This window comes from Brassica rapa, chromosome A06 (genome assembly GCF_000309985.2).
Source record: "Brassica rapa cultivar Chiifu-401-42 chromosome A06, CAAS_Brap_v3.01, whole genome shotgun sequence".
In the NCBI taxonomy this organism is placed as follows: Eukaryota; Viridiplantae; Streptophyta; class Magnoliopsida; order Brassicales; family Brassicaceae; genus Brassica; species Brassica rapa.
The window spans coordinates 20326263-20352689 of NC_024800.2; the positions used below are offsets into that span (position 1 = coordinate 20326263).

Here is a 26427-nt window from a genome sequence, read left to right on the forward strand (position 1 = left end):
CTCTAAAAACTTAATAAGATCTTTAAAATTCCAAAAAAATAAAAAAAATAAAGAAGATTTTTATAAAATTAATTTAGAAATTAAAATTAAAAATAAAATTTTATTTTTCTTTTTAAAAAATAAAAACTCTTCCAAAATTTTCTAAAAACTTAAAAAGATCTTTAAAATTCCAAAAAATTGAAAAAATAAAGAAATTTTTTATAAAATTAATTTTGAAATTAAAATAGAAAATAAAATTTTATTTTTTCTTTTCAAAAAAATAAAAAATCTTCCAAAATTTTCAATTTTTAATACATTTGCTAAAAGTTGAAATTAATTATACACACATAAAAAGTTGATAATTCTAACTTTAATTTTTTGCATTTTATTATAATTTTTAAAAATTTGGATTTTTTTTAAAAAAAATGAAAATTTTGGAATTTTTTTTATTTTTTAAAGAAAAACAAATATTTAATTTTAATTCAAAATTAATTTTATGAAATTTTTGGAAGATTTTTTTATTTTTTTTAAAGAAAAATAAAATTTTATTTTCAATTTTAATTTCAAAATTTATGTTATAAAAAATTTCTTTATTTTTTTCAATTTTTGGAATTTAAAGTTCGTTTAATTTTTTAGAAAATTTTGGAAGAATTTTTATTTTTTAAAAAGAAAAATAAAATTCATTTTCAATTTTAATTTCAAAATTAATTTTATAAAAATCTTCTTTATTTTTTTAATTTTTTTGGAATTTTAAAGATCTTATTAAGTTTTTAGAGAATTTTTTATATTTAATATGTACCAAATAAAAGTAAACATGTTAGTAAGTACATTAAAAGTGCCAGTAGCCCAGTGGTAAAATACCTTCCCATTTGACCAACCAACCTGGGTTCGAATCCAGGGGTTTACATATTTTTAATTTCAAATCGTGTAAAACGACGTCGTTTCATCTCATTTGAAAACGATGTCGTTTCACTTAACGTCAACAATAAACGACGTCAAATATTTCTGTTAAATTTGTTGACGGCGTGCTAAATTGGCAAGTCAGCGAAAACATTGTTAATTAATTCTAAAGTCAATGAAAGTTTGGTGTTTTTTTTGGCCAGCCCCAAAGTTCATGTTTGTTTTGGCAATTCGTGTAAAGTTGAGGTTTTTTTTGGCCGAATTCTCATTTTCTTAATATGTGTGAAAACTTTAGAATATAATTTGGGAAGGAACGTATCATTAAGCTTGTGTTTGGGCTCAAGTCAACCGAGAACCCTAATGTGTATCATTTACTACCCCATACATACTCTACATATTATTATTGGGTCTAGCTCGTATAACCAGATCAAATAGAGAGTGGACAGTAAACAGGCCTCTTCTTTCATAATAAAATTTTGAGGTAACGCTTAATTTCTGTGTCAATTAGCGATCTATTTTTTCTTTAATTCTGTTAGTCTATGATCACAAAACACAACAAGAATTCATTAAAAAATTATCTAGACACTCGACCAATCAAATGGCCAACCAAGCTATAGCCTATAGAGAACTAAGTTCTATCAGACAATGTCGTAGCTTTAAAGCGAAATAAATGCAGGCTAAATTTATTAAATAGTTAAATTATGAATCAAAACGATGAGAATGGAATACATTTTTTTTTGAACTTCTGTTTCTTTCTATAGAGCAAATAAGGCATATAACAAAGAGATGGAGATGTATTTGGTTTGAAGACCAGTAGTAATAATACTAATAATGTTATCTAATGTAATGGCTTGAGGTGGAAGACTTGACAAGCTGGTTTGTATGAAATTTTGGAAGCTGCTTTTTCGAATTTCTTGCTTCCTGCTTCGTTTTCCTCTAAGTTTGTCTGTGAGAAGAAACGGTTCCACCACGACGAGCTACGCATTTTAGCCTGCGAAAACAGTAAAACTGCATCATGTTCCCGAACAGGACATGTATAAAACCTAAACTGCATCATGTGTGGTTTTTCTTGAACTTACCGGTCGTCCGACTTTCGACAACTCTGCAACTTTCCCCTTTTGCTTACCAGGATTACCTATAATTGATCAATATTTTTAATTGATTTAAACCTCTTTAGATACTTCAAAATCTTAAGCCGTTTAGAAAGGCTGGGGTTTTAGTTACCTGCGAAGAGAACGACACCATCCGAAGCAACCCGTGCAAGTTCAGGCACGGTTTTGTTCAGATACTTGGGTGAGAGGTAGTCCAGAGCATCTGAAACGATCACAAGAGAAAATGACTTTGACCGGTAAGGCAGAGGGAACTTGATGTCAGCCACACGTACAAGGCCTTTACGCAAAAGACTTTTGCAGTGGGAGTCTGCATCCTCTACATCATATGGTTCAACACCCCATGCTTCAGTCTCTTCTTCCTTCAAAAGAGTAGAGACCACTGAGCATGTTTCAGGACCCACGTGCAAGACTTTCCGCATGCTATCTCCGTAAGCGTTTTTGAGAATAGGAATGGCTCTTTGAACTTCTGATGTGCATGAATAGTCACCTGTAGAAAATTAAAAAACAGTTAATGTCAAGTGTCACGCAACCTTGCAGGTTAATTTCAAAAGAGAAACTATCTGAGTGACAATTACCTGTGATCTTGCTGACTTCTCTGATACTTTTAAACAGACCTATCAATACAGTAACCTCCAATTAGGGCTTACAAGTCGAAATACCAAACATAACATAATCAGTCGGTGGAAGGGAAACAAACCTGGACCGCTGAAAGCATAACCAATGAGAAGGCATGCTCCCTGGTAATAATTACAGTTTTGAGAGAAAGAAAAAAAGAAGTCAATTTGTATCCTATGAAAGGAATCACTAACGTAAGCAGGGACTCATTTCATCATACCACGAGAACAAGGCAAATAGAAAGCAGAGGAGAGGAACGTGATTTAGAGTGCAAAGCTCCTACAAATGGAAAGCTTCCACTATCCCCTCCACGCCTCGTGGAACCTACTTGCCTTCTTGACATGACTAAGATCCCTCTAAGCTTCTCTTAGACCTTCAAAGTAAAAAAAAAAACACAGACATTAAAATCTATCAGTCCACAACTTTTATGTCTGTAAAGCCACAAATAACACATTTGAACTAGCTGATGGAATCATCATTCACGCATCAATATCTTTACCAAATATGGAAATAAATTTTTTTTTTAAAACAGATCCATGAAAAAATGAGCATCCCGAATCTGGAATGCAAATTACTAGACGAACAAAAACAGATTCGTTGCATCATTTCAGCAACATAATAACAATAATACACCCAAGTCGAACATGAATCTGGAGAAACAAATCAATACCATCGATATAGTGGATCCATGGAACAAGGAGCTGACGCTACGAATAACAGAAAAGAAAGTATCTACGAGAAATCAAAAGAGGAGAAGGAAAAGCTTACACACCTTGATTTCGAATTAAACGATGTTTGGATCCAAAGATCTCAGATCCGAGAAAATTTCGTGTGTGAAAGCTTTCTTCTTTTTAAGCGCTCTTTAGCTACTAGCGGAGAGCTTCGCAGTGTTATTGTCATACATCACGTCACTCCCAAAACGCCGTCGTTTTATCCTCTTCATAATCTTAGACTTCCTGCCGTTCTGCCGACACTACTAAGTCCCAATAAACAACACGCATTCTACAACTTGCCGTTATGGAGTCGTCCGCTTATTCTTCTTCCCTTGTCTATCTTTTCTAGCTTTGGCTTTCTCAGTCAAATCCTCCACACCTCTTCTCTTATACATCTTAAAACTCATCTCCCTCTCAGCTGCCATACTCCTCACCTTCTCCGTAATCTCCACCGCGAATTCCCTATTATACAGTTTCTTTAAACCCTTCATAAGCTTAGCAAATGTATCAGGCTGCATCATAAAGTCCATCTCTATCATTTCAACACAATAAGAGCATGCCTCCTTCACATAACCTTTCGAGAACAAGGCATGGATCCATATTGTCCACGACGATACATTCAGCTCGCTGGTGCCTTTGCTCGTGATGCAACTCCAAACATCTTCAGCCATTTCGAGCTTCTCCTCTCTTAAAACAGAGTTCAGTAATGACTTCAAAGTTACGTGTTGAGGCACGGAGAACAGTCCGCGACTCACCATTTCTTTGAAGTGTTCGCAGGCTTCGAGTAAACAACCTCGCCTCGTTAATCCATTGATCATAATAACAAAAGTGTCTACTTCAGGACGCAAACCGTTCGTTTCCATTTCGTTCCATAACTGAACAGCTTCCTCTACTTCTCCCAACTTACAAGCTAATCTGATAACGACATTGTAAACGTCGAGATCGAGATGATACCCTATCATCTTCATCTTCTCCATCAACTCCAAACACTCGTCCAAATTCTCTCTCTTCTCATGAGCCGCCATGATATGCATATACGTAACTTGGGACGGCACGAGCCCTTTCTTAATCATATCATCTAACAAACTATAACACTTATCAATCTTCCCCGATTGACAAAACCCATTAACCAATTCAGTGTAAGTCACAGTATCAGCCTCGCATTCATATCTCTCCATCTCAACAAACACACTCATCGCCTCCTCCATTCTATCTACCTTACACAACGCCTGGATCAAAACTGTGTAACAGTCTGCCTTCGGCTCAAACCCTCTTCTCCTCATATCTTTCAAAACATCGTACGCATCAGCCATTTTACCAGCGTGAGCGTAACCACTCAGCAAGTTACTGTACTCAACAACGTCAGGCTCAAACCCAGCTTCCTTCATCTGAACCAAGACATGCTTAGCTTCCATCATCCTCCCTTCTCTACACCAACCACACAACAACGACGCAAAGTACCTACGATCGGGACCAAACCGTAACCGCATGTCCTCGAAAAGCTTTGCAGCGTCCTTAACGCTACCGCTGTTACACAACGCATCGAGCAAACACGCGAACACGTACTCGTCCGGTTCAGGCATTTCGTCGAGCACCTCGACGGCTTTCTTCACAATCTCCGAGCCCTCGAATCTCCGCACGAGAACGACGAAGAGCTCCGACTCGATCAGCTGCGGATTCTCCTTCCTCATCTCCTCGATTAAACTCCAAACGGCTCCGAACTGCCGCATCTTGCTTATGATTTTCGCCATTGATTTGTAGACTTGGTAGCTGTGGCGATACCCAGGCCGCTGCTTCGCGGCCCATACGAAGAACCTGTAACCTAGATTCCCGGCGTCTCCGCAGCGATTCAGAACGCGTTCGATTAGCCCGGGGCGGAGCTCAACACCGGATTCGTTGAGAGCTAGTTCCAATTTCGGAACTCTGGAGTGAAATTTCCGGAGGATTCTGTATGCTTTCTCGACGTCGCTCGCGAATTCGTCGTGGTTGGGGGTTTTAGTACCATCGTCGTGGCGCTTCTCGAGACAGACTAAGCCAGTCCCGTTGCTTCTCCGGAAGTTGGATTCGAGAGCTCTGGAAGAGTGAACACTTCTGTGGATTATGTCAAGCCGAGAGTAGAATTGGGAAGATGGAGATGCGAATTGGCGTTTGGTGAGAAAAATCTCGACAATGCATCTAGCAAACGGCAGCATTTGATCATTTGACTCCAACTGTGTTGGACGTTCTTGGCCGCGATAAGTTGACAAAGACCGAGAAAACGCCAGGAGAAAATAACTAGATTTGGGCCTGTGCCAGGAACTTAATAGGCTTTTATCAGCGCTTGTAAGAGATCCATTAAGATGAAGAATTGGCGACTGGGCTTTAATGGTCTGTAGAATCTTCATATGGATCTACCACTTCAACTAGTGCTGGGTTTGCGGGTCAACCCGCTCCGACCCGCCCCATGAATCATTTTTTCATTTAAAAAATCGATTCGCATAATCCGCAAACAAAAAATTTTCTATTCGCACCCGTCCCGCAAAAATCCGCTGGTAACCCGCCAAATTAATCATTGTTAGATGAAGAACAAGAGATTATTTGACTTTGGTCTTGTTTTTTTTTTTTGTAAAGAAAATCGCATAAATACGTTTGTAGAAATATAATTATTTTTATCCGTAAAATGTAGTTTTTACACTGAGTAGAGATAATACAAATATTTCATAAGCAGATTCTACCATATGTAGTTTTTTGAGTTGAGTCTAAAATTTGGTATTCTTAGAATTTTAGAATTGCTAATAAAAGTAAAAGGTGCATTTAGAAAAAAATGTAGACTTCCCATTTCTTTTATTTAGAATTTTATTTAAAAGTAGATTATTCGTTTTAAGGAAAGTAGATTAATTTGTGTATTGTGAAATTAAATTTCTACCAATCTATTTTTCGTAGAAGATAAAATCTATTTTTCATAGAATATAATTTAAAATTTTATTTTAACAAGTTTTTCAACTTAAAAAATATCAGTTTGGGTATATAGGTTTTTCATTAATTGTTTCTATATTTCATAATTTTTAATTGAGAAAACTATTTATTTCATTAAGTTTCGAAAATGAAAAGAATAAAAGGGAGATGAAAAAATAAGACAAAAAACATTTTATACTAAAGGACAAAAAGACTGTTTTCATCATATTTTGGCAAATTTCTAATAAAAAAGATTTAGTAGCTAATCAATACTTTCATAACTAAGAGTATCAAAGAGATTACAAAACTTGGAAGTTGTAAAACTTCACTCACTAAACTGACAAACAGGTAGATAATAAGTATCAAGCTGCCAATACTTTTGCTTGACACCTTCCCAAACTTCATCACCAAGACAATCCTTAACCGGCAACGGAATCAACTGAGTGCTAAACCCCAAACTCTCAATCTCCAACGTCACCAGATTACAATACACAACATGAAAAAACGCATTACTCCCACAAAACCCATTAAAATACGAATAAACCCCATCAGCCTTCAAAAGCTTCGGAAGATTCTGATGAAACTCCCACAAATCTTCGTAATACTCTCCATACGTATCGAAAAATATCCCATCGTAGCCACACTCGTCAAGCTCGCCAACAACATCTTGCCACCTCCCGAAAACAATCCTCACGTTCTCCTTCTCCCCCCAACCGGACTCGATCATACGCTTGTACACATCCGGATGAGCTTCGATGATCGTGTGTTTGGTCGGATTATACTGTTGTATCGCTGTATCTACAAGTCCCATACCGAACCCGACGTTGAGAATGGAGCCACCGTTGGTGCAGATGGCTTTAGCGTGAGCTTCCATTAGCGGCTTCTCCCAAGCCATCATCACTCCTTTGCTCTCGTTGTCCATGATCTTGTCTTCGCTGAAGGTGACTCGGTCTTGGAGATACTCTTGGTTGGAGTATTCGTTCTTGGTTTCTTTGCGAGCGATTGTTCCCAAGATTAGCTCGGATTGGATTCCGGTTTTGAGGAGGAGATCGAACGCTTCTTGGTGTCCTGCTTCCATTGCGAAGTCTCCAGCTGAGAGGTTTGATGGAGATAGAGCGTTCCATGGAGCTCCCGCTTCGAGCAATGCAGAGATTATCTCGGCGTTTCCGGTTATAGCGGCGTGCATTAACGGCGTTAGACCATCGCCGTCAAAGTGAGAAACGTCGGCGCCGGAGGTAATTAAAGTTTGAACCTTTTTGAAGTCGTTGGATTTAGCCGCCAGACATAACTGATCTGCTTCTTCCATGCCTGAAAATAAAATAAAAGTTAAAATCTAATTAGAAACGTGTAAATAAATAAATAAATCTTTAAGCAATTTAGCTTAAACGAATCGTAGATTGTTATAATTACAATAGTCGATTTATTCTCCAATCTGATTAACGAAAAACACAATCTAAACACAAACAAAGTCTATTAAGAGTGGTAATAGATAAACAGAGAGGCTCAGACACGCACAAACAACAAACATCAAGAAAGATTACAAGAGTGGTTTTGGTCCCTCGAGTAAGTTTCAGTATCGAGAAATGTTTTTTTGTCATCATCGCCTCTAATTTTTTAAAATTTCTACCTAAGAAGAACATGGAATGGTAAAAGAAAGAAAGAAGAAACGAAACTGAGAATTTCAAAAGATGTATGGAAGGTAGTGTTAATTTGCCTTTGTTGCAGGGGTGAAACGCGAATGGAGACGAATTTCATAAAGATCGGCGATTCTAGTAGCTACTTATTTATACATCTGACGGTGGATTTAGAAGTAGGGTTTCGTTGGGCCTCTATGGGCTTTTAATGATATATAAGTAAATATTTTAGTGGGCTTATTTCGATCGACTTCGTCATTTTAAGGCCATTTCTAGTATCGTTAAGACAATCTAAGGGTAATATTTTAATTAGGAAAATAAATAAACAACTTCTACTATCTAACTTCCAGCTAAAGTTTCCTTGACTAATTATTGGGCAGAAGTAAATTAGTTTTCTCCTTAAACATTCACAATCCATGGATCATGGGGATAGGATTATACATCTTCAAATATAAAAAGCCCATATATGATATCTCATTTATTTGTCCAAATCCAATGCGAATCTTAATATAGTCTGGGTCAAATCATGTGTAATCACAGTTTGTTTAAGATTTTACGTGACGGACAAAAAGTGATAAAAAACCAAAAGAAATGTCCCGAAGAAAAAATAATAATAATCAGTTGTCCGAGTATATTCTACAGTTTATCGCTCATCGTTATACTTATCCTCTGTGCTATAATTTTACATACAAAAATTGGTTTAGTCTGTATTTAAGGTTTTGTGATCCACTAATTTAGTGTTATTAAGTTAGTGAAATTGTTATAGATTAATTAATATAAACGACTAAAAGTAGCCATATCCATCCCAGAGTAGAGCTAGGTAAGTACAATTTAACTGGTAAAAACCAACAAAGATGAAGAAAAAGATGTTCAGAGAAGAGAGCTCATATTCTATGGGTGTATAATGAGTCTATCATGCCCAGTTAATGAGCAGATCAGAATTTTTTGATTCTTGTATTTTATAATCACTGCTCTCTTCTCGATCGAATTTGGAAAAATTAAAATAACAATAAAACCAAAAGAAAATGTTTCCAGCGAAATTAAAAATAGCTCAGCAATGAAAACCATGAATTAAAATCACGTAAACTGAATGAGAATAAGTGACAAACATAGAAGAAATAAAAGAGATGGCTAGTTATGGAGACAAAAGTGTTTAGTATTTATATACCGACGGTGGTAGCAGAGTCTTCTAAAGTTAGGGTTTCATTGGGTTATTTATGGGCTTCTAAATATATTAATTGTGATGAAAAGCCTCACCCGAACGCTGGAATAACTAATTTCTGGTGTTCATCTTTCGTGCTCCCGAAAACTTTCATCAAACGAATCAATTCGTTATGCGGAGTTTTCTGTAGAAAGGAAACTTTGAAGATCAGTACACAGCAAGGGTTAGTTGGGAGGTGGTGGCAAAACCGAAGACAGAAGGAGGACTTGGAGTTAGAAACCTTGAGATTTGGAACAAACCTTGTATATTAAAATTGATATGGCCGCTTTTCTTTGAAGCTGGTTCGATTTTGTTCACAGAAACAGTGCTCAACACTGATCTCAACTCATTCTGGACAGTAAAACCAAGTACAAAACTCCTGGTTAGTAAACAAATTACTCAAATTGAGAAGTGAGATCTATGACTAGATTAAACTAAGAGTAAGGAATGGAGAAACTTGCCGCTTCTGGACTGATAATTGGTCAACTTTTGGCTGTCTGAAAAGTTTTCTAGCCACAGACTTGAACTCGTCTCTGGGAATCCGAGAGAACGCCACTCTGTCTTCCCTTTTCAAAAACAACCACTGGAATCTGCCACACCCTAACTACAGTAGAATTGATAATAGAAGAGGACTTTTACGAATGGGAACTGGAAGGTAATATTCAAACAACCTTCTCAACCGGTAAAGTTTATGCAATCTTATATGGTCATGGAGCGACTGTTCCTTGGTATCATATTGTCCGGATTGTCTGAGGGATTCCGAAGCATTCCTTAATTCCTCTGTTGGCTTTTTCTTTTGAATCGTTGTCCCACAAGAGACAGATTCTTGAGTTGGGGACTCCAAACTTTACCAACTTGCTTGCCCTGTAACTCCTCTCCAGAGTCGCGTGATCATCTCTACTTTCTCTGTCCCTACTCGTGGAGCTTGTGGTACCCTCTTGCTCGTTGTTGCGGTCTGGATTCTCAACAACAATGGAACGATATCACAACACAACTTCAACCGTATCATAGCCGTAACTGGAGAGGAAGACTGATCCTTCTTACCTGGCAAAGTTGCATCCCATGGACTAGGCAGGAAAGAAACAGTCGCCTCCACCGTAATATTTTACGTTCTGTTGATGTGCTGACTAGGCTGATTGATCGAAAAATAAGAGACATAATTCTCAGCTATCGTGAAAGTAGTCCTCGGCTTTCCTCAAAGATGATGCAACAATGGCTTGCATGACTCTCCAGCAGCTTCATCGGATTTAACGACACAAACCATTGTCCGTTTCATCTTCCCGACTTCTCTAACTTGGGCTAAGGCCTAGTTTTACTCAAAAGGCAATTAGGATCATTGATTTGGGTACTTAAACTTTTTGGGCTGATTAACCGGGCTGGCTGGGACAAATACACTAGCTGGAAGGCTTGTATCATTTTATTTCTTCATCAATTTATATATGAAATTAAGTTTAAAAAAAAGATGTCATTTTTTTATAAAAACGTACGTTATAAACATTTTCGAATGCATCTTATCATGAACAAAAAATTTTGTTTTTGGTCAAAATTATCATGAACAAATAAAAGTAACTTTACATTGTTTTACTTTTTGACACTAAAAACAATTCGAAGACCACATGCAATAACTGGATTTAATTAGTTGACAAACCAAGTTCCTCCTTTAATTTCTTACTCGCCATCAGATAATTTTGTTATTAAATGCATTCGTAAAATTCAAATTCAAATCGAAAGTTTCTAAAGATTCATATAGTATCACGTAAATCCCTTCTTGTATTGAAATTTCTTTTAAACGGTGGGTAGCTACTAGCTTTTACATCCTTTTGTTGTTATAACTTAAAAGCATCCTTTTCTTGAGTCTTCAATTATTCATGTTATTTTTCTACAATGCATTGGAACAAAGAGACACGGTGATTGGATGGCTTGCAAACAAAAATAGCCAAAAACGTGCAAAACGAGATTTTTCGCAGAACCATACAAGTTCACATTTCAACCCTAGTTTGATTTATATTAACCTATACTTAATTATCTTGCTGTTTTCTTAGCAAACAAAACGATTCATTATATTTGGTCTGATTGTTGTAATGTTTATAGGTCGACGACTAGTCGTTAAGTTTTTATCACAAGCACTAATTAGTTACGTAACAGATAGTTCAATTATAGATTCACCAAAGACTCTAAATGGAGGAAAGCAAAAGCATTTGAAAAAAGGAAAAGAAAAAGCGAGATTGATAGATTTCTTGTAGAAACTTAACTTTTGCTTCTCTTTCTCTTATATATATTTTTAACTAATTTTAGACACCTTGGAAGTGTTAAACCCCCTCGAATTTTTTATTACTTTATCAAAAACATCCTCATGTTTGATGCGTTAGTTACAGTGTTTTGTATTGTTATATAAGCACAGCATCATATAAACTACTACGTACTCAATTCAAGTTCTTCATACTTATCAAATAAATAGATGAGTAAAATAAGGTGCGCTTTATTAAGAAATGCCTAGTGGACCTACGATGTTATAATGTTATAAGACCATTCATGTAATATACATCCAGATTTGGTAAAAGAAAAAAAAAGTAATCCACATGTTCGAAATCGTATACGTTAAAGCATAATAAAGCTAACGTGGATCACCATGTCTAGTGAGCATGAAACACTATACCAAAAGTATAATAAAAGCAATCTTTGGTAGGGATATGCAACGTTGTCTCAAACTATTTCATAATATTAGATTCCCATTTAGTATTTTCTTACGGCCATTAAAAAGTAATCGTCAAATGTAATTTATAACCAAATATTATATGCTTCGTGCAATTTTTGGACTTCCTATACTGATAAACTGCTACGAATTGCGCGCGGTTAATGATTAGCGGATAGTGTTTGAATGATCAAATTTAGACCAATTCTATTATTTTATTTATCATGCGCATACTTCTCACTTAATCAAATCTAGAGGTTTGTCGCACTTATGTTATCTTCACATTTCAGTAAAATATAAATGGTATGTTTTCTTCTGAAACTTAGAAATGATATGTTGTAACCAATAGATTCTCCAAATAACCCATTTAAAACATATAAGTAAATAAAAAGAGTAACTCTCGTAATTTGTATATGACATATATATATTCCGACATAAGGTAACTAGCCGATGCCTTACTTCTATACAAAACAAATATTAAAGACTAGTAGTACAGTAGTAATTATTCCCGCTTGGTCGATGACGACGCAGTATTGTTTTCTCCGCAAAACTCAATTGACGTGATCTCATATCATTGACGGATTCTGATGATAGACCGTTACAACGGTACTCTCAACGCATGCACATGTTGAGCTCTGCTGGACTTGTCTCAGCACCAAAGCTTGTCGTAAGTTCAACAGCTTATCTAGGAGAACTTTATGTTCCAATCTTAGACGATCACTTTCCATCTTTGCGTGTTGACAATGGTGCATAAAGTACCGAAGCCGGTTGACTAGGTCCCGGTTTTCAGTATTGAGCTGGTTAAGTTGGCTTCTCACCTCTTCTAGGTGTTTTTGTTTCTTGATCCTGGACCGCCTAGCAGATTCTCGGTTTGATTTTTTTCGTTTCTTTCGCCGCTCATCTTTATCAGGAAGATGAGTATCTTCCAAACCGGGATTGGGATCATTTCTGGTTTGAATTGGACACGAGTTTGTTTTCTCTAAACCGGGATTTACTTCCACGGGGCACACCGGTGAATCAAACATGGAGAATATATCTGAGGCATGGTTCCATGGAGTTAATCCAGATTCCAGAGCTGAGCACGTACCGGGTTCAGATGAGAAAACCGTAAAATTTGAGGACATGATGGTTCTCACAACTTAAAACCAAAAATGTAAAACAAAAGTATATTTTTCTAGTCAAAATGTTAGACGAGAAGGATAGAAGGGGAAAAGGGAAGGATTGCATTGTAGAAGGCCCATATTTATGGACAGACTTCGTGTGCCCTATACGAGGGTATTTTCGTCTTAATAAACATAATATAACGTTTCTTTTAGATTTCCATAGTTCCAGAAAAATGTGGGAGCGGTTCGAGTCAAGAGAGCGACAGTATCTGGATACGTGTAACTATCGGACTAGATGCAGCTCAAGTAAACTAGAGAGACCGTCTTTTTCATTCGGGCTTTTTTACGCATTTACCTTTATTCCGAATATTCGGGTTCCGACATACTTGAACAAGTCGCAGACCCTAAAAAAAAAAAATTCAAAGGATTAAAGTATCGAAGATTTACTTTTTATTAATATGTTGCACAACATCAACCCACCTGTGGATAATACTCATCCCTAGCGATGATACAATATATTTTCGTGTGGGGATAAAACGAGTTTTGGTTTGGTTTGGATAACAGCTTTTAGTAGTGGAAAATGACAACAAAAACAATGATATACTGGATTGCTTTCACAGAATGTGTAAACTGAAGTCTTTTTCTCTTTGGTGTAATTGCAATACGGTACTGAAGCGAATATTGTCTATCTAATTATTAGACGATAATTTGTTTACTATGTTATGGTTATGTATAAGAACATGTTTATTGGGGCAACCTCTAAGTGGGTTTTTAGTGAATATTTAAGTATTAAAATTAAGTTAAGAATTTTTGTTAAGAAACACCTAATTTTAGTGCTCCAATGCTAGTGTCTTAATTAAGGTTTTTTAAAAAAAAATTATGTTGATAGATGTGAATTAGCTTTTGGACACATTCATACACTTGTCTCTGCAGGTTGTGGTTCTTAATGAATGGTATGACTTCATACTGAAACTTCATAAGCTATACAATGGGACGCATCTCTCTGTTAAGAATGTGAGCTCAAAAAAGCATCTCATGTAAAAAAAAAAATGCTAAACTGTTAATATTCAAATTAATGAGAGAGTTAGATTTACAAAAAATCAAAAAGCACCACTACGGCAAAAAAGAAGAAAAACATAGTGGAGCTAGTTAAAGGATCTGCGAAAGATCATTATCTAAGCCAAAAAGACATGAGAGAAGCGAAGTTCTTTCGTTTCCGTTTGGCAGTGATGGTGGTCCGAATGTCGCGGTCAACAAAACGGAAGATTTCAGCTGTGGAGAGAGATATCTGGTTATGGATGACGTTATTGCGTTGTTTCCACAAGTGAAAGATGATGGTCTGAACAGAGATACGGCGAAGAGTGACGGTTGGGGAAGCTTGCGGTCCTCTAATCCAAGAAAGAAGTTCAGCCCATGAAAGCAGACTGAGACGAGAACGGTCGAGTCGTTCGAACAACAATCTCCATATCTCCTTTGAGAAGTCACATGTAAGAAGAAGATGGTCTCTGGTCTCATTATGAGATGAGCAAAGGGGGCAACAAGTTTGGATGTTAATGCCCCATGATGCGAGACGCGATCTGGTGGGGAGCTGGTCTGCATTTGCAACCCATATATTGAAAGCGTGTTTTGGAACAGCGCCTTTGAACCAAATAAGCTCAGCCCATTGTTTCTTTGTCTCCCGAGGCCTGAGGATTTCCCAGGTGTGAGAAGCGGAGAAGGATCCATCCGAGATACCATTTGCTTCCCAGACATAGGCATCTTCGTTTATAGACAAAGCAGGGAGAGGAAGAGTAGTTAGGTGTATGTGGAGATCAAGTTCTTGCGGAGAGCGAGGCCCTCCCAAACACCAGCCCGTAGCGTTAGCAGCTCGATTAACAGTGGCGTTTATGGGAATTCTCGTGTTTCTCGGACCATTTGCGCCAATGTGAAGAATAAGTTGGCCTAGAGGAGTCCAAATATCATACCAAAATTTAATCCTAGAGCCCTTTCCCAAGTTAGCTCGCAGGAAAATAAGGGCAGCCGGTCTCAGCTTCAACAAACGTTTCCACATCCAAGAGTCTTGTTGAGTTTCACCAATAGCCCAAAAACTCTTCTGAGATAAATTGTAATGACGGTGCCAAGCAGTCCAAAGAGAAGGTTTGTCGGAGAAGAGGAGCCAAATGAATCGAAGGCAGATGACCTGATTCCAAACTGTAAAGTTACGGAGACCTAGACCGCCTTCATCCTTGGGGAGGCAGACGGTATACCAAGCAACCTTAGCAGATTTACGCAGCTCTATATTACCAGACCAAAGAAACCGAATGCAAAGCAATTCAATTTGCTTGATACAGCCTTTAGGCAGGATGAAACAAGCCATCCAGAAGTTTACAGTGCCGGTAATGACAGTGGAGAGGAGCTGAAGACGGCCTGCGAAGGGGAGAGTTTTAGTAGCCCACATTCTGAACCTAGCCGAGATCTTAGCAATAAGGGGAGCATATTCCGATATTTTCAGTTTCCTCGACATGAGAGGAAGACCGAGGTACCTAATAGGCAGAGAACCGATAGTGAAACCAAACCTCGAGATGGCAGCTGCTTCCTGAGGATCCAGACCAGCAATGAATAACTCAGTCTTTTCTTTATTCATTTCCAGACCAGACCAGCTAGCAAAATCTTCCAGACACTCGGAGATGCCATGTAGAGAGTTACAGCTCCCGTCAAAAAATATCATAACATCATCTGCAAACATGAGATGGGATATCTGAAGGTCAGCAGTATTCGGATGATAGGAGATCCAGCCCGCCTGAAATCTGGAATGAAGCAGCCGTGACAGAGCCTCCATGGCAAGCACAAAGAGATACGGAGAGAGGGGATCACCCTGTCTCACTCCCCTAGTGCTCTGAAAGTATCCTCCAGCAACCCCGTTAACCGAAACAGAGAATGAGGGGGTAGAAATACATTCCCTGATCCACAAAATAAACTTTTCTGGAATAGAGAGCGCGCGCAGAGCTGCAATAATGAAGTCCCATCTAACTGTGTCGAAAGCTTTGCGGATATCGACTTTGAGCATTGCTCTTGGTTTTGAGACTTGAGAGTTATAACCTTTAACCAAATCTGTAGCAAGAAGGACATTTTCTGCCAGCAGCCTTCCGGGAAGGAATGCAGATTGGGCATTTGGTATAACATTAGGAAGGATAGCTTTTAATCTGCTTGCTAACAGTTTTGAGATAACCTTATACACAGTGTTGAGGCAAGAGATCGGTCTAAAGTCAGTGGTCCTCGAAGCATTGGTAATTTTCGGGATGAGAACAAGAGCAGTAGCGTTCCATTGCTTTAATAAGGAGCCTGAGGAGAAGAACTCCAGCACTGCCTCAGTGATTTCTGGCCCCACAACAGACCAACAACCTGTGAAGAACTCAGGGGAGAAACCATCTGGACCACAAGTTTTATTTTTCGGAAGCGAGAAGAACGCCGCCTTGATTTCCTCAGCTGTGAACCGCATAGTGAACTTCTCAGAATCCTCTGTTGAACAGTGAAAATCATAGAGGAGATCCATATCAGATTGAACAAATAAAGGCGGGGCAATAGGCTTTCCTAATAAATCTTTGAAGTAGCCAATACAATGCTGCTCAATCCCGTCTTGTGACTCGTAGCGAACTCCTAAATCATCTGTGAGAAAGTGTATATGGTTAGAAGCCCTTCTGGTTTCCACCATTTTATGAAAAAACCGAGTACCGCTGTCCCCTAATACCGTCCATTGAACTCTCGAACGTTGGAGGAAGAAAAGCCTCTTCAGCTTGAGAGAGAACAACCCATTTCTGCATAGCCTCCAGCTCAGCTTCGGCATTAGTGATAGAAGGAGAGAGAAGCATGAGATTCTGAGCCGAGCAAAGAGCTTCATGAGCTTCTTTAGTGCGTTTTTCAATACCAGAATAATTTCCTTTGCTGAACTCTCTAATATCTTTTTTAAGCAGCTTAAGTTTCCTTGACACTCTAAACATTGCTGAGCCAAACACAGGATAGGTATGCCACTGAAGAGTAACCATTGAGAGGAAATCAGGATTCTGAAGGAGGAAGTTGAAGAACTTGAAAGGCCTCTTCTTCGATACCAACTACGAGTTAAGAACTACCTTCATACTAGCATGATCTGAGAAGTCGGGTGAGTCGAAGAACGCAACCGAGTTTGGAAACAGATCACTCCAGCTATCATTTATGAGGATTCTATCCAGCTTCTTTGCAACCGGAGAGCTTTTCTGTTTATTCCACCAGGTGAACAAGCCGCCTCTGTAATTCAGGTCACTCAGACCAGATTCCAGCAGACAGTCATTAAACGCACGAGTAGGAGCATCAACATTAAGGGAAGGGGGCGCTGAGTGCTCATTTGGAGAGGAGGTTTGATTAAAATCACCAAGGACGATCCACGGCAGATTTAAGACTCTCTGATCCTCCGCAAGAGAAACTAGTTCTGCCCATAATTCAGACCTCTCCACGTGATAGTTTGAAGCGTAGACAATAGAGACCAAGAACGTAGAAAGAGAGTCTGGGAGGGTGACCTGACAAGAAATCATCTGAAGGCTTTTTCCAATGACCACTACTTTGACCGAAGGGTGCCACAAAAACCAGATTTTCCCTAGCTCCAAAAATGCATAATTATCTTCAAAAAACCAGCCGGGCATAATTTCACTAACAAATTTATTGCTTTTGTGCTGTTTAACATGAGTTTCAATAAGACCTCCGAAAATAGGCTTGTTTACCTTAAACCACTTCTTGAAACCGTTGCGGTGGCTATATTTATCTCATGTAAGTACCAGAGGAAGTCACGGTAATAATGGGCTACACGTAAAGTCTTCCCACGTAAACCTGCTTTAAGACCTTCTGCACTACTCATTGTGCTAAACACAACCTTCAAAAACTTCCACAACCATCAAGTCAAACTTCACGTTCGTTAAAAAGGTTCATCCTCAACCAATAAGTATAAAAAAAACTTACAGCTATAGGTGCCGTGTTCTGAGGAACTTTGACAGCCCATATTTCTCCAGCTGAGAACAAAGGAAAGCCTTCGGGAGGGATCAAAATACCAGGGAACATCAAATCTGCGCCACCTAGTACATACCGTCAAACCTCACCTCCTTTCAACATAAAGGAAGGTAAAATCTCAGGAGCCTCCCATAGAGCAAAAACTGCAATAAGAAAAAAAAAAGAAAACTTGTCAAGAATCATTATCTCACATTCATATAGTCATATATGGTGGCACGGTGAATCATAAAATATCTTCAAACATGTGGGTAAAATATTATTCCCTCTTCCATCTATATCGAAAAACATGGGACATCCACCTTCAATACTATAGACAAGAACCCGATTCTGGAACTTTGAAACAGTTATCTCCACCTAGACAAGACATCACATGCTAAAGTGAGTAAGAGGTACCGAAACCAATCAATTCCAAAACTCGAAGGAATCTAATCAGATGTAAGAAGAACACAAACCTTGGGAGGAAGGATGACGTCGAGAAGCTCATCGGTGAGGAGAGAAAACCTATTTTGAACGGTGCGCCAGAGTTTTTTCCATCGGCGCTGGAGAGACGCTAGTGAGACTTCACTAGAAAGATCGAGGAGAGTACGGAGTTCTCCGTCGACTTCAACTTTTCTTCTCCTCTCAATATCACAAAACCTATACCCTAGCTACACGTGTATAATAAGAGCCGCTTCTTACATGCCTTAATTAGGAGCTGTTCTTTAGGTAATTAGCTTTTTTTTTAATTAATAATTACCCTAAGAAACATACTTAAGACACCCCAATAAACATGCTCCAAGCAGCTTATATATACTTGATAACTCGATACTCTTTTTATGTTATGCTAAACCGATAAATATTGTTGGACAATAAATTCTAATAGTGTCAGTTCACAAAAAAAGTCGTGATAGTAAAATACTGCATGGATGGATTCAACCGCGTAGGAAAACAAACCATGCATGGCCTCTTTTATGTTCAAGATATACATAGAATTTTAGAGATAAATTTTAATAGATATAATATTAAAAAAAGGGAGAAGGTGTATTAGAGAGTTCGCCCTAGGAAGACTCTCCCAGGCCCGCTTCCTAAGACGGCCGCTTGAATGGATTCTCAACGTTTCAGCTCCGCCGTCCACTCTTACTCCCTTTGAAGAATCTCCTCTGCTCGTCCATGGCTTCGATGGTAACTGCTGCTTCTCCGTCCCGGTCCAGGCCTCCTCCAGATCCACCGCCGTCCTTTGCCGTGTTTGTTGTCGTCTTCGGAGCTTCTCCGCTGAAGCCTAAGCCATCAGATGACTCACCTCTTGCCATAGTGCAACCCTCTACTGCAGTATGCAGATTTTTTACCTTTACTGCAGTACGCAGTTCCGCTTTTGGTGTATTCAGGTTATATTCTCTTCTTTTATGGCAGTTTGAAGGTTTCGTGTCTGATATTACCATTTTTCCCGAGTATCGGGTGTTTTTAGACAATAGTTGTCTGGCTTCCCTTTTTATGGAGCTTGTTCTCCCAGAATTTCTACTTGTTTTGAGAAGTTCTGTTGCAGGAAATTTAGTGTTGAAGATTAGAGATACATCAATCTATGTTCTAATCAAAGGCTCAGCAAATTGGTGTTTAATCACCTCTGCATTTGTAGCCGATTATGTGATTGTTAAATGTGCATTCGTTGCTGTTTCAGTCTCAAGCTTTAGATCACTCTATGTGTTCTATATTTCACAGGGATACATCTCCACTTTCAGCTCAATTGGCATAGAGTTCAGATGACTTCTCTACCATATTAGTTGCTTATGTGTTATGTATGCCGAAATCTATCTCTGTTTTTCTATGTACTCAGCTTTTGTTATAGCTGTTTCTTTTGCCATATGGCTTTATTGTCAAGTATTGTGAACATTTCCTCCTCTAATGGAGAGTAAGAATCTATAAAATGTTGTTTGTTAAAAAAAAAAACTCTAATAGATATAGGACGTTAATGTCGGTCTTCGCTCTTGTATATAAGTCATTGTACATTATTTATTCAATACAAGTTATCAGTTTACAATATTATAATCACTTTACATGGTATCAGAGCATTAACAATCCTAAACTCTATTTTTTTATTCACTAGAATATCAAGTTGATGGCTGGTGATGAAGATTCTTCCGCAAGTAAAACCTCTCTCACGTTGAGCAAGGCGGTGTGAGTTCAGCGACACCCTACTCGTTATTTGCATCGGACAATACCGGCGCAGTAATTACTTCAGTGGTGTACGTTCACTGGAGACAATTATAATGAATGGTCTATGGAGCTAATCAATGCCTCGAGATCTAAAAGAAAATTAAGGTTTATTGATGGAACAATACCCAAACCTTCCATTGATGATCCGAATTTTGATCTCTGGTTCTCTGTTAACTCCATGATTGTTGGTTGGATAAGATCTTCAGTTGAAGCAAAGTTTCGATCAACAGTTACTTTTATTTCTGATTCTCACAAACTCCGGAGAATTTGAAAAATCGGTTTTCAGTGGGAAACAAAGTCTGCATACACTATCTCAAAGAACATTTGGCGGCATGTAAACAAGGTGGTCAATCCGCGATAGACTACTATGGACGACTAGCGAAGCTGAGGGAGGAGCTTGACATGTATAAGCCTCTTCCGGCTTGCAGTTGCAGTGCATCTGTGGAATATGAGAAAGAAAGAGGTGAAGAAAAAGTTCACCAGTTTGTCATGGGATTAGATGAATCTCGTTTTGGAGGAGTATGCCAGGGAATCATCTCGAGTGATTCATTGGTTGATCTTGGAGAAGCATATGCTAAAGTTATACGTGAGGAGCAAAGGCTTACTTCACAAAGGAAAGAGAACTATAACAAAGTGCAGTTGAGTTTGTTGCTAAGAAAGATTCAGTCGATTCTGGATCATCTTGTCATCCTTCTCAGTGCTCTCATTGCGGTCGTAAGGGACATGAAAAGGCTAACTAGTGGCAATTGGTTGGTTTTCCGGATCGGTGGGAAGAATATTCGCTCAACAAACCAGAAAACAGAGGATCGCAAAGCAATAGAGGACGTGGTGCATCAAGTTCTGATCGAAGTCGTGGCAATGGAGCAAGAGCACACAACGCTCACACAACTTCCTCTAATTCATCAAACTTTCCACCGTTTACTGATAAGCAGTGGAAAGCCCTTACTCAGATAACTAATGAGAAGAGAAAATCATATTCTGATCGGTTGACTGGTAAGCTATATGGAGATTTGATTCTTGATACTGGGGCGTCTCATCATATGACTGGAGAGCTCTCTTCTCTCGAGAAAGTGTCAAGCTTACCACCATGTACAGTTGGATTTGCAGATGGAAACAAGACGTTCGCCACACATATTGGCGTCTTACATTTCTCTAATAACATCACATTAGCTAATGTGTTGTTTGTACCTAACTTAAATTGCTCGCTCATATCAGTGTCCAAGCTTCTTCGTCAAACAAATTGTTTTGCGTTATTAACAGACACACTTTGTGTTTTACAGGATCGTTTCACGAAGACCCTAATAGGAGCAGGTGAAGAGAGGGGTTGGGTTTACTATTTCAAGGATGTAATGTCCGCTAGAGTTCAAGTTCATGAGAAGACAGTTAAAGCACTTGATCAGTATTGTTGGCACCAGAGGCATCCAACTTTTTCGGTTTAAAGCTTTTTACCTTTGTCGTTTACTACCAATAAGTCTATAGCTCCTAGTCCATATGACATTTGTTTTCGGGCCAAGCAGACAAGAGAAGTTTTTATCAGAGTTTGAATAAAACTAAAGAGTGTTTTGAGATGATTCACTGTGATGTTTGTGGCCCTTACAAAGTATGATCTTCTTGTGCAACTAGTTGTTTTTTAACAATTGTTGACGATTACTCACGATCAGTCTGGACTTGTTTGCTTCTTGAGAAGTCGGAAGTGCAAACTGTTCTTCAAAATTTCTGCACAATGACGATGAAGGAGTTCAATAAGGAAGTTAAAAAAGTTCGTAGTGACAACGGTACAGAGTTCATGCCGGTTAGATTTTGGGGAGAGGCAATTTTAACAACGTCTCATCTGATAAACAGAACCCCATCCGTAGTTCTTAATAACGTGCTCCCTTATGAATTACTATATCAAGCAAAGCCATCCTATGAGCATCTCCGAGTATTTGGAAGTTTATGCTTCGTTCACTCCAAGTCAAGAGACAAGGACAAGTTTGGCTTAAGAAGTAAAAGATGTGTGTTTGTTGGATATCCATTCACTCAAAAAGGGTGGAAAGTTTTTTATTTGGAAACATAGGAGTTCCTTATTTCACGTGACATTATATTTAAAAGAAACAGAGTTCCCATTCTCAACTCAAACACAAAGTTCATCGGCTGATCAAGCAATTCCTCAAGAGGTGATTGATGAGGATTGGGAAATCACACATTTAACTCCCTTAGTAGACAGGCAGAGTTCGGTGTCTGATGAAGTCAACAACTCGCAAGAAGTGCAGAATGTCATTTCGCAAGTAGTACCATCAACTACACAGCCAACTGAGCAGATTACAGTTCCAGATACTAGTGCACCATAACCTATCTCATCAGTATCTCCAGTTAATATTGTTTCCACTGAAACAACAGGCCGCGGTCAGAGAAATCGAGTTCCTTTAGTTAAACTCAAAGATTATGTCACATACAATGTTGTTAGTCTTAAAGAACTCCCTCTCTCTCTCTCTCTCTCTCATGCTTGCTTTTCATTATCGTCCTCCAAGAACAATCCAGGTACCACTACTTATCCATTGAATGCTTATGTTACTGACTTAAATTTTTCAATCTCTCATCAAGCATTCTTAGCTGCTATCATTGCTGGAGTGGAACCGAAAAGTTATTCAGAAGCCGTCAAAGATAAAGTATGGCGTGATGCCATGAAACTTGAGATAGTTTCTCATGAGGAGTAAGGCACATGGGATTTGCAACTCTACTTCCTGGAAAAAAGGCTATCTCATCTAAATGGGTCAATCGCATTAAGTATAATCCCGACGGCACGATTGAACACCATAAGTCTTGCCTTGTTGCTTATGGAAATAAGCAAGTTGCAGAAGATGATTATGATGAAACTTTTGCTCCAGTTGTCAAAATGGCTACGGTTCGCAGTCTATTAAGTCTTGTTGCAGCAAAAGACTGGGAAGTCTATCAAATGGACGTCCACAAAACTTTTCTTCATGGTGACCTTGAATAAGAATTTTACATGAGGTTACCGCCTGGTTTCACTCATTCTGATCCAAGAAAAGTTTGTCGCCTTCGCAAAGCTATTTACAGCTTAAATCAAGCGCCTCGCTGCTGGTTTGCCAAGTTATCTAATGTCCTCATCGAGTTTGGTTTTGTTCAGGCTTATTCTGACTACTCCTTATTTACATATACCAAAGGAAAAAATGAAGTTCGGGTTCTAATTTATGTTGATGATTTGGTGCTTGCTAGTAATGATCTGGATTTTCTCAACAAGTTCAAAGCTTATTTGGGATATTGCTTTCGCATGAAAGATTTGGACAAGTTCAAATACTTCTTAGGGATACAAGTGGCTCGGGCTGATGAAGGCATTTTCCTTTCACAAAGGAAATATACGTTAGACATCATCAAAGACTGTTGTTTGCTTGGTGCTAAGCATGTCTCTATTCCGGTTGAACAAAATCATCACCTAGCTGCTGACAAAGGACCATTGTTTTCAGATCCAAAACAGTATCGACGCCTAGTCGGACATCTTTTTACTTATCCATCACTAGACCTGAACTCTATTACACTATACATCTGTTATCACAGTTTATGAAGGCACCACATGTTGTCCATTAGGAAGCAGCATTACGAGTCGTCTAGTTCCTTAAAGGATGTCTTGGTCTGGGTATTCTCTTGCATTCAGACAGTTCTCTCGAGCTCTCTGTCTATGTAGATGTTGACTGTATCACTTGTCCTCTCTCGCGTCGCTCGTTAAGTGCATATGTCGTACTTCTCGGAGGGAATCCTATCTCATGGAAAACCAAGAAGCAAAAAACAATCTCTCACTTTTCTGCTGAAGCAGAATATCGAGCAATGGCTGCAGCAACTAAGGAAATGAAGTGGATCATTCCGTTGATGACATAACTCGGCATTAGAGTCACTAAACATGTTCCATTTTATTGTGACAGAAAGGCTGCCATTCATATCGCAGCAAATCCAGTGTTCCACGAGCGCACTAAACATATTGAATGGGACTGTCACAGTGTTTGTGATGCCGTTAAAGCCAAGCTTATTTCTACACATGTTCGAACCAAGGAACATATCGCTGATATTCTCACTAAATCATTGGGTCGTTCTCAGTTTGAGTTCTTATCGTCCAAGTTGTATGTTCGAGATTTTGACGTTCCAACTTGAGAAGGAGTATTAGGGAATCCTATTCTAGTTAAGATTACCTATTGATATGTCCTATTATGTTCAAGATATACATCTATATTATTAAAACAGAAACATTGTGTTGGACCTAACATTTATTTTATAAGTTTTTAAATTAAATACATCTTCCTACTTTATAGTTAAACCTACATTAAATTACTAATATTCTTTTCCTTATACTACTATCATTGTTTCCAAACAATATAGTCATTACTTTATACTACTATCCATTTTCCCAAACACTATTATAATTAATCTTATGTCCAAACAATATAAAATATTAAAACTTATCTTTTTAATAACCAAATATTTAAATAAATTAAATAATTCAAAAAATATTCAAAAAATTTATAAAAAACGAAAATAAATAAAACTTACTTTTACAGGTTTAAATACTACAAAAACATTTCAATCAATCACAAATCAATTAAATTAACATATTATTTTATTTATATTTACTACATAATGGTTCTATCATTTATTTAAGTAAGATAACAATTCAATAATAGCCATTACATAAAAAATAAATATATAAACATTAAACAGTGTACAATAACTATAATAACAAAAATAATTATGAAACAATGTTCAAAATATATGTTATCTTAAGAAAAATGCTTAATACTAATTGTTAACAAAAAAATTAAATTGATTATAATATAAATGATTAACAAGAAAAATTACAAAAAACAACTATAATAAAATTAATTAAGTTATATAAAATGGAGTAATATGATCAAGACATTTATAGTTGTTAATTATATCTATTATTTTCTCTATCAAAATTTTGTAAAAATGTCATAATTTAATAAAATTGTAAAACAATAAACTTTAAAATTTGGATTAAAAGGTGACAAATTATGAAACTATAGCAATTTAAATCAAATTGGATACGTTAACATATCGGGCATCCATCGGTTCAATTGGTTAGTCTCGGATATAGTGATTTTTATAAATATGGATATTTTTAAAACCTAAATTAAATTATCGAATCACCGGATTAACCGATTTGACTGCGGATTCGGGTCAAATTTAAAAGCTTTGATTTAAATGCGAAAAAAAATTCAAATAAACAAAATTCTTACAAATTAATAAAATATTTATTAATTATTAGTAAAAATTTCATCATAAAATAATCCACGTTTGCAAAGCGCGGATCATGATCTAGTAGAATCTTAAAGATAAAACTCTAATAGATATAAGACATTAATGTCAGTTTTGGTTCTTGTATATAAGTCGTTGTACATTATTCATTCAATACAAGTTATCAGTTTACAATATTATATCATCACTTTACAATGCAATTTTAATGAACTTTTTTCTTGGAATAAAACTTCCTTTACTCTGGAACTTAATTAGTTTTATTAAACACTAAATAATGGAAACGACAACGAATATGTATAAAGTTCCTAAACTGATCATGTGAAGCTGCTAAGCTGTCGATCGCCTTTTTTTTTCTCTTCGTAGTTTTCAACCATACATTAATGAGTATGAGTTATATACTTTTAAGAACTGACGGCCACGGTTTGTTCCTTTTTCGGTGACGATACGTGTAACGTTTTCTAAAGAAAGTTTTTTTTTGCTTAAAACTAAAGAAAGTTGTGTTTAGACTTTAAGTTTGGCGAGCGCACTGTATGATTTAGTTCTTCAAATGCTGTTAACACTTCATGCTGCAGATAAACAATATTATCCGACATTCAGTCAAGCCAGCACAAAAAAAAAAGGTATTTAAGAATACCTCTAGGCTCTATCATAACACGTGCACACACACACATACATGTATGTAATAATATACTCCCTCTCGTTTCAATGCAAACTATTCGAACTGTGGTGGGCTACCACTGACCCATTAGTTTACCCACCACTGGACAGCACGTACTTGAAATTTATATATCTACTATATATTCAAAATACCCGTTCAAGTATACGTTTGTTTAACTTACGTAGCCGTCCATGAAAACACATTTTAAATATAGTGAATTTTTTCATAGTATAACCTCTATGTTAATTGATAGTCTCTTAAAATAATAACTAGATTTTGATCCGCGCTTTCAAAGCGCGGGTTTTTACGTTATAATCAAAATTAGATACAGCGCCGGCTCAGTGGGGAGGACAAACGGTGCGACCGCCCCGGGCCCAAGCCCGTGTCCCCCCGTATAATAATAATTAAGGGGCCCAAA

General features: G+C 37.6%; 4 protein-coding genes and 2 non-coding genes across 9 annotated transcripts; all 6 read right to left on the minus strand.

Moving 5' to 3' along the window:
* Nucleotides 1-1542: 1542 nt before the first annotated feature.
* On the minus strand, nt 1543-3621 carry LOC103874021 (probable pectin methylesterase CGR3). 2 transcript variants are annotated; one of them, XM_009152424.2, is made up of 7 exons: nt 3379-3621; nt 2827-2979; nt 2689-2728; nt 2567-2605; nt 2104-2478; nt 1959-2014; nt 1543-1870 (listed from the first exon to the last, which is right to left on the minus strand). In XM_009152424.2, the coding sequence occupies exons 2-7, from the start codon at nt 2947-2949 to the stop codon at nt 1718-1720; spliced, it is 786 nt and encodes a 261-aa protein (XP_009150672.1). In that variant the 5' UTR covers nt 2950-2979; nt 3379-3621; the 3' UTR covers nt 1543-1717. The 2 variants fall into 2 exon arrangements, with proteins under 2 accessions (XP_009150672.1, XP_033128748.1); XM_033272857.1 differs by lacking the exon at nt 3379-3621 and adding an exon at nt 3277-3300.
* On the minus strand, nt 3573-6200 carry LOC103874019 (putative pentatricopeptide repeat-containing protein At5g65820). Its single transcript, XM_009152423.3, has one exon. It carries the CDS (start codon nt 5701-5703, stop codon nt 3622-3624), a length of 2082 nt encoding a protein of 693 aa, XP_009150671.2. The 5' UTR covers nt 5704-6200; the 3' UTR covers nt 3573-3621.
* Nucleotides 6201-6430: 230 nt separating this feature from the next.
* On the minus strand, nt 6431-8078 carry LOC103874022 (protein arginine N-methyltransferase 2). 3 transcript variants are annotated; one of them, XM_009152426.3, is made up of 2 exons: nt 7968-8078; nt 6431-7561 (listed from the first exon to the last, which is right to left on the minus strand). In XM_009152426.3, the coding sequence occupies exon 2, from the start codon at nt 7557-7559 to the stop codon at nt 6579-6581; it is 981 nt and encodes a 326-aa protein (XP_009150674.2). In that variant the 5' UTR covers nt 7560-7561; nt 7968-8078; the 3' UTR covers nt 6431-6578. The 3 variants fall into 3 exon arrangements, with proteins under 3 accessions (XP_009150674.2, XP_009150673.3, XP_018514936.2); XM_009152425.3 differs by having other exon boundaries at nt 7927-8030; XM_018659420.2 differs by lacking the exon at nt 7968-8078 and adding an exon at nt 7650-7961.
* On the minus strand, nt 7752-7859 carry LOC117126345. Its single transcript, XR_004448917.1, has one exon. It is a non-coding gene; the product is annotated as a small nucleolar RNA snoR126 (small nucleolar RNA).
* Nucleotides 8079-8765: 687 nt separating the features above from the next.
* LOC117126344 lies at nt 8766-8865 on the minus strand. The gene has a single exon (XR_004448916.1). It is a non-coding gene; the product is annotated as a small nucleolar RNA snoR8a (small nucleolar RNA).
* Nucleotides 8866-12346: 3481 nt separating this feature from the next.
* Nucleotides 12347-12904, minus strand: LOC117126128 (basic leucine zipper 4). Its single transcript, XM_033273538.1, has one exon. It carries the CDS (start codon nt 12902-12904, stop codon nt 12347-12349), a length of 558 nt encoding a protein of 185 aa, XP_033129429.1.
* Nucleotides 12905-26427: the final 13523 nt, after the last annotated feature.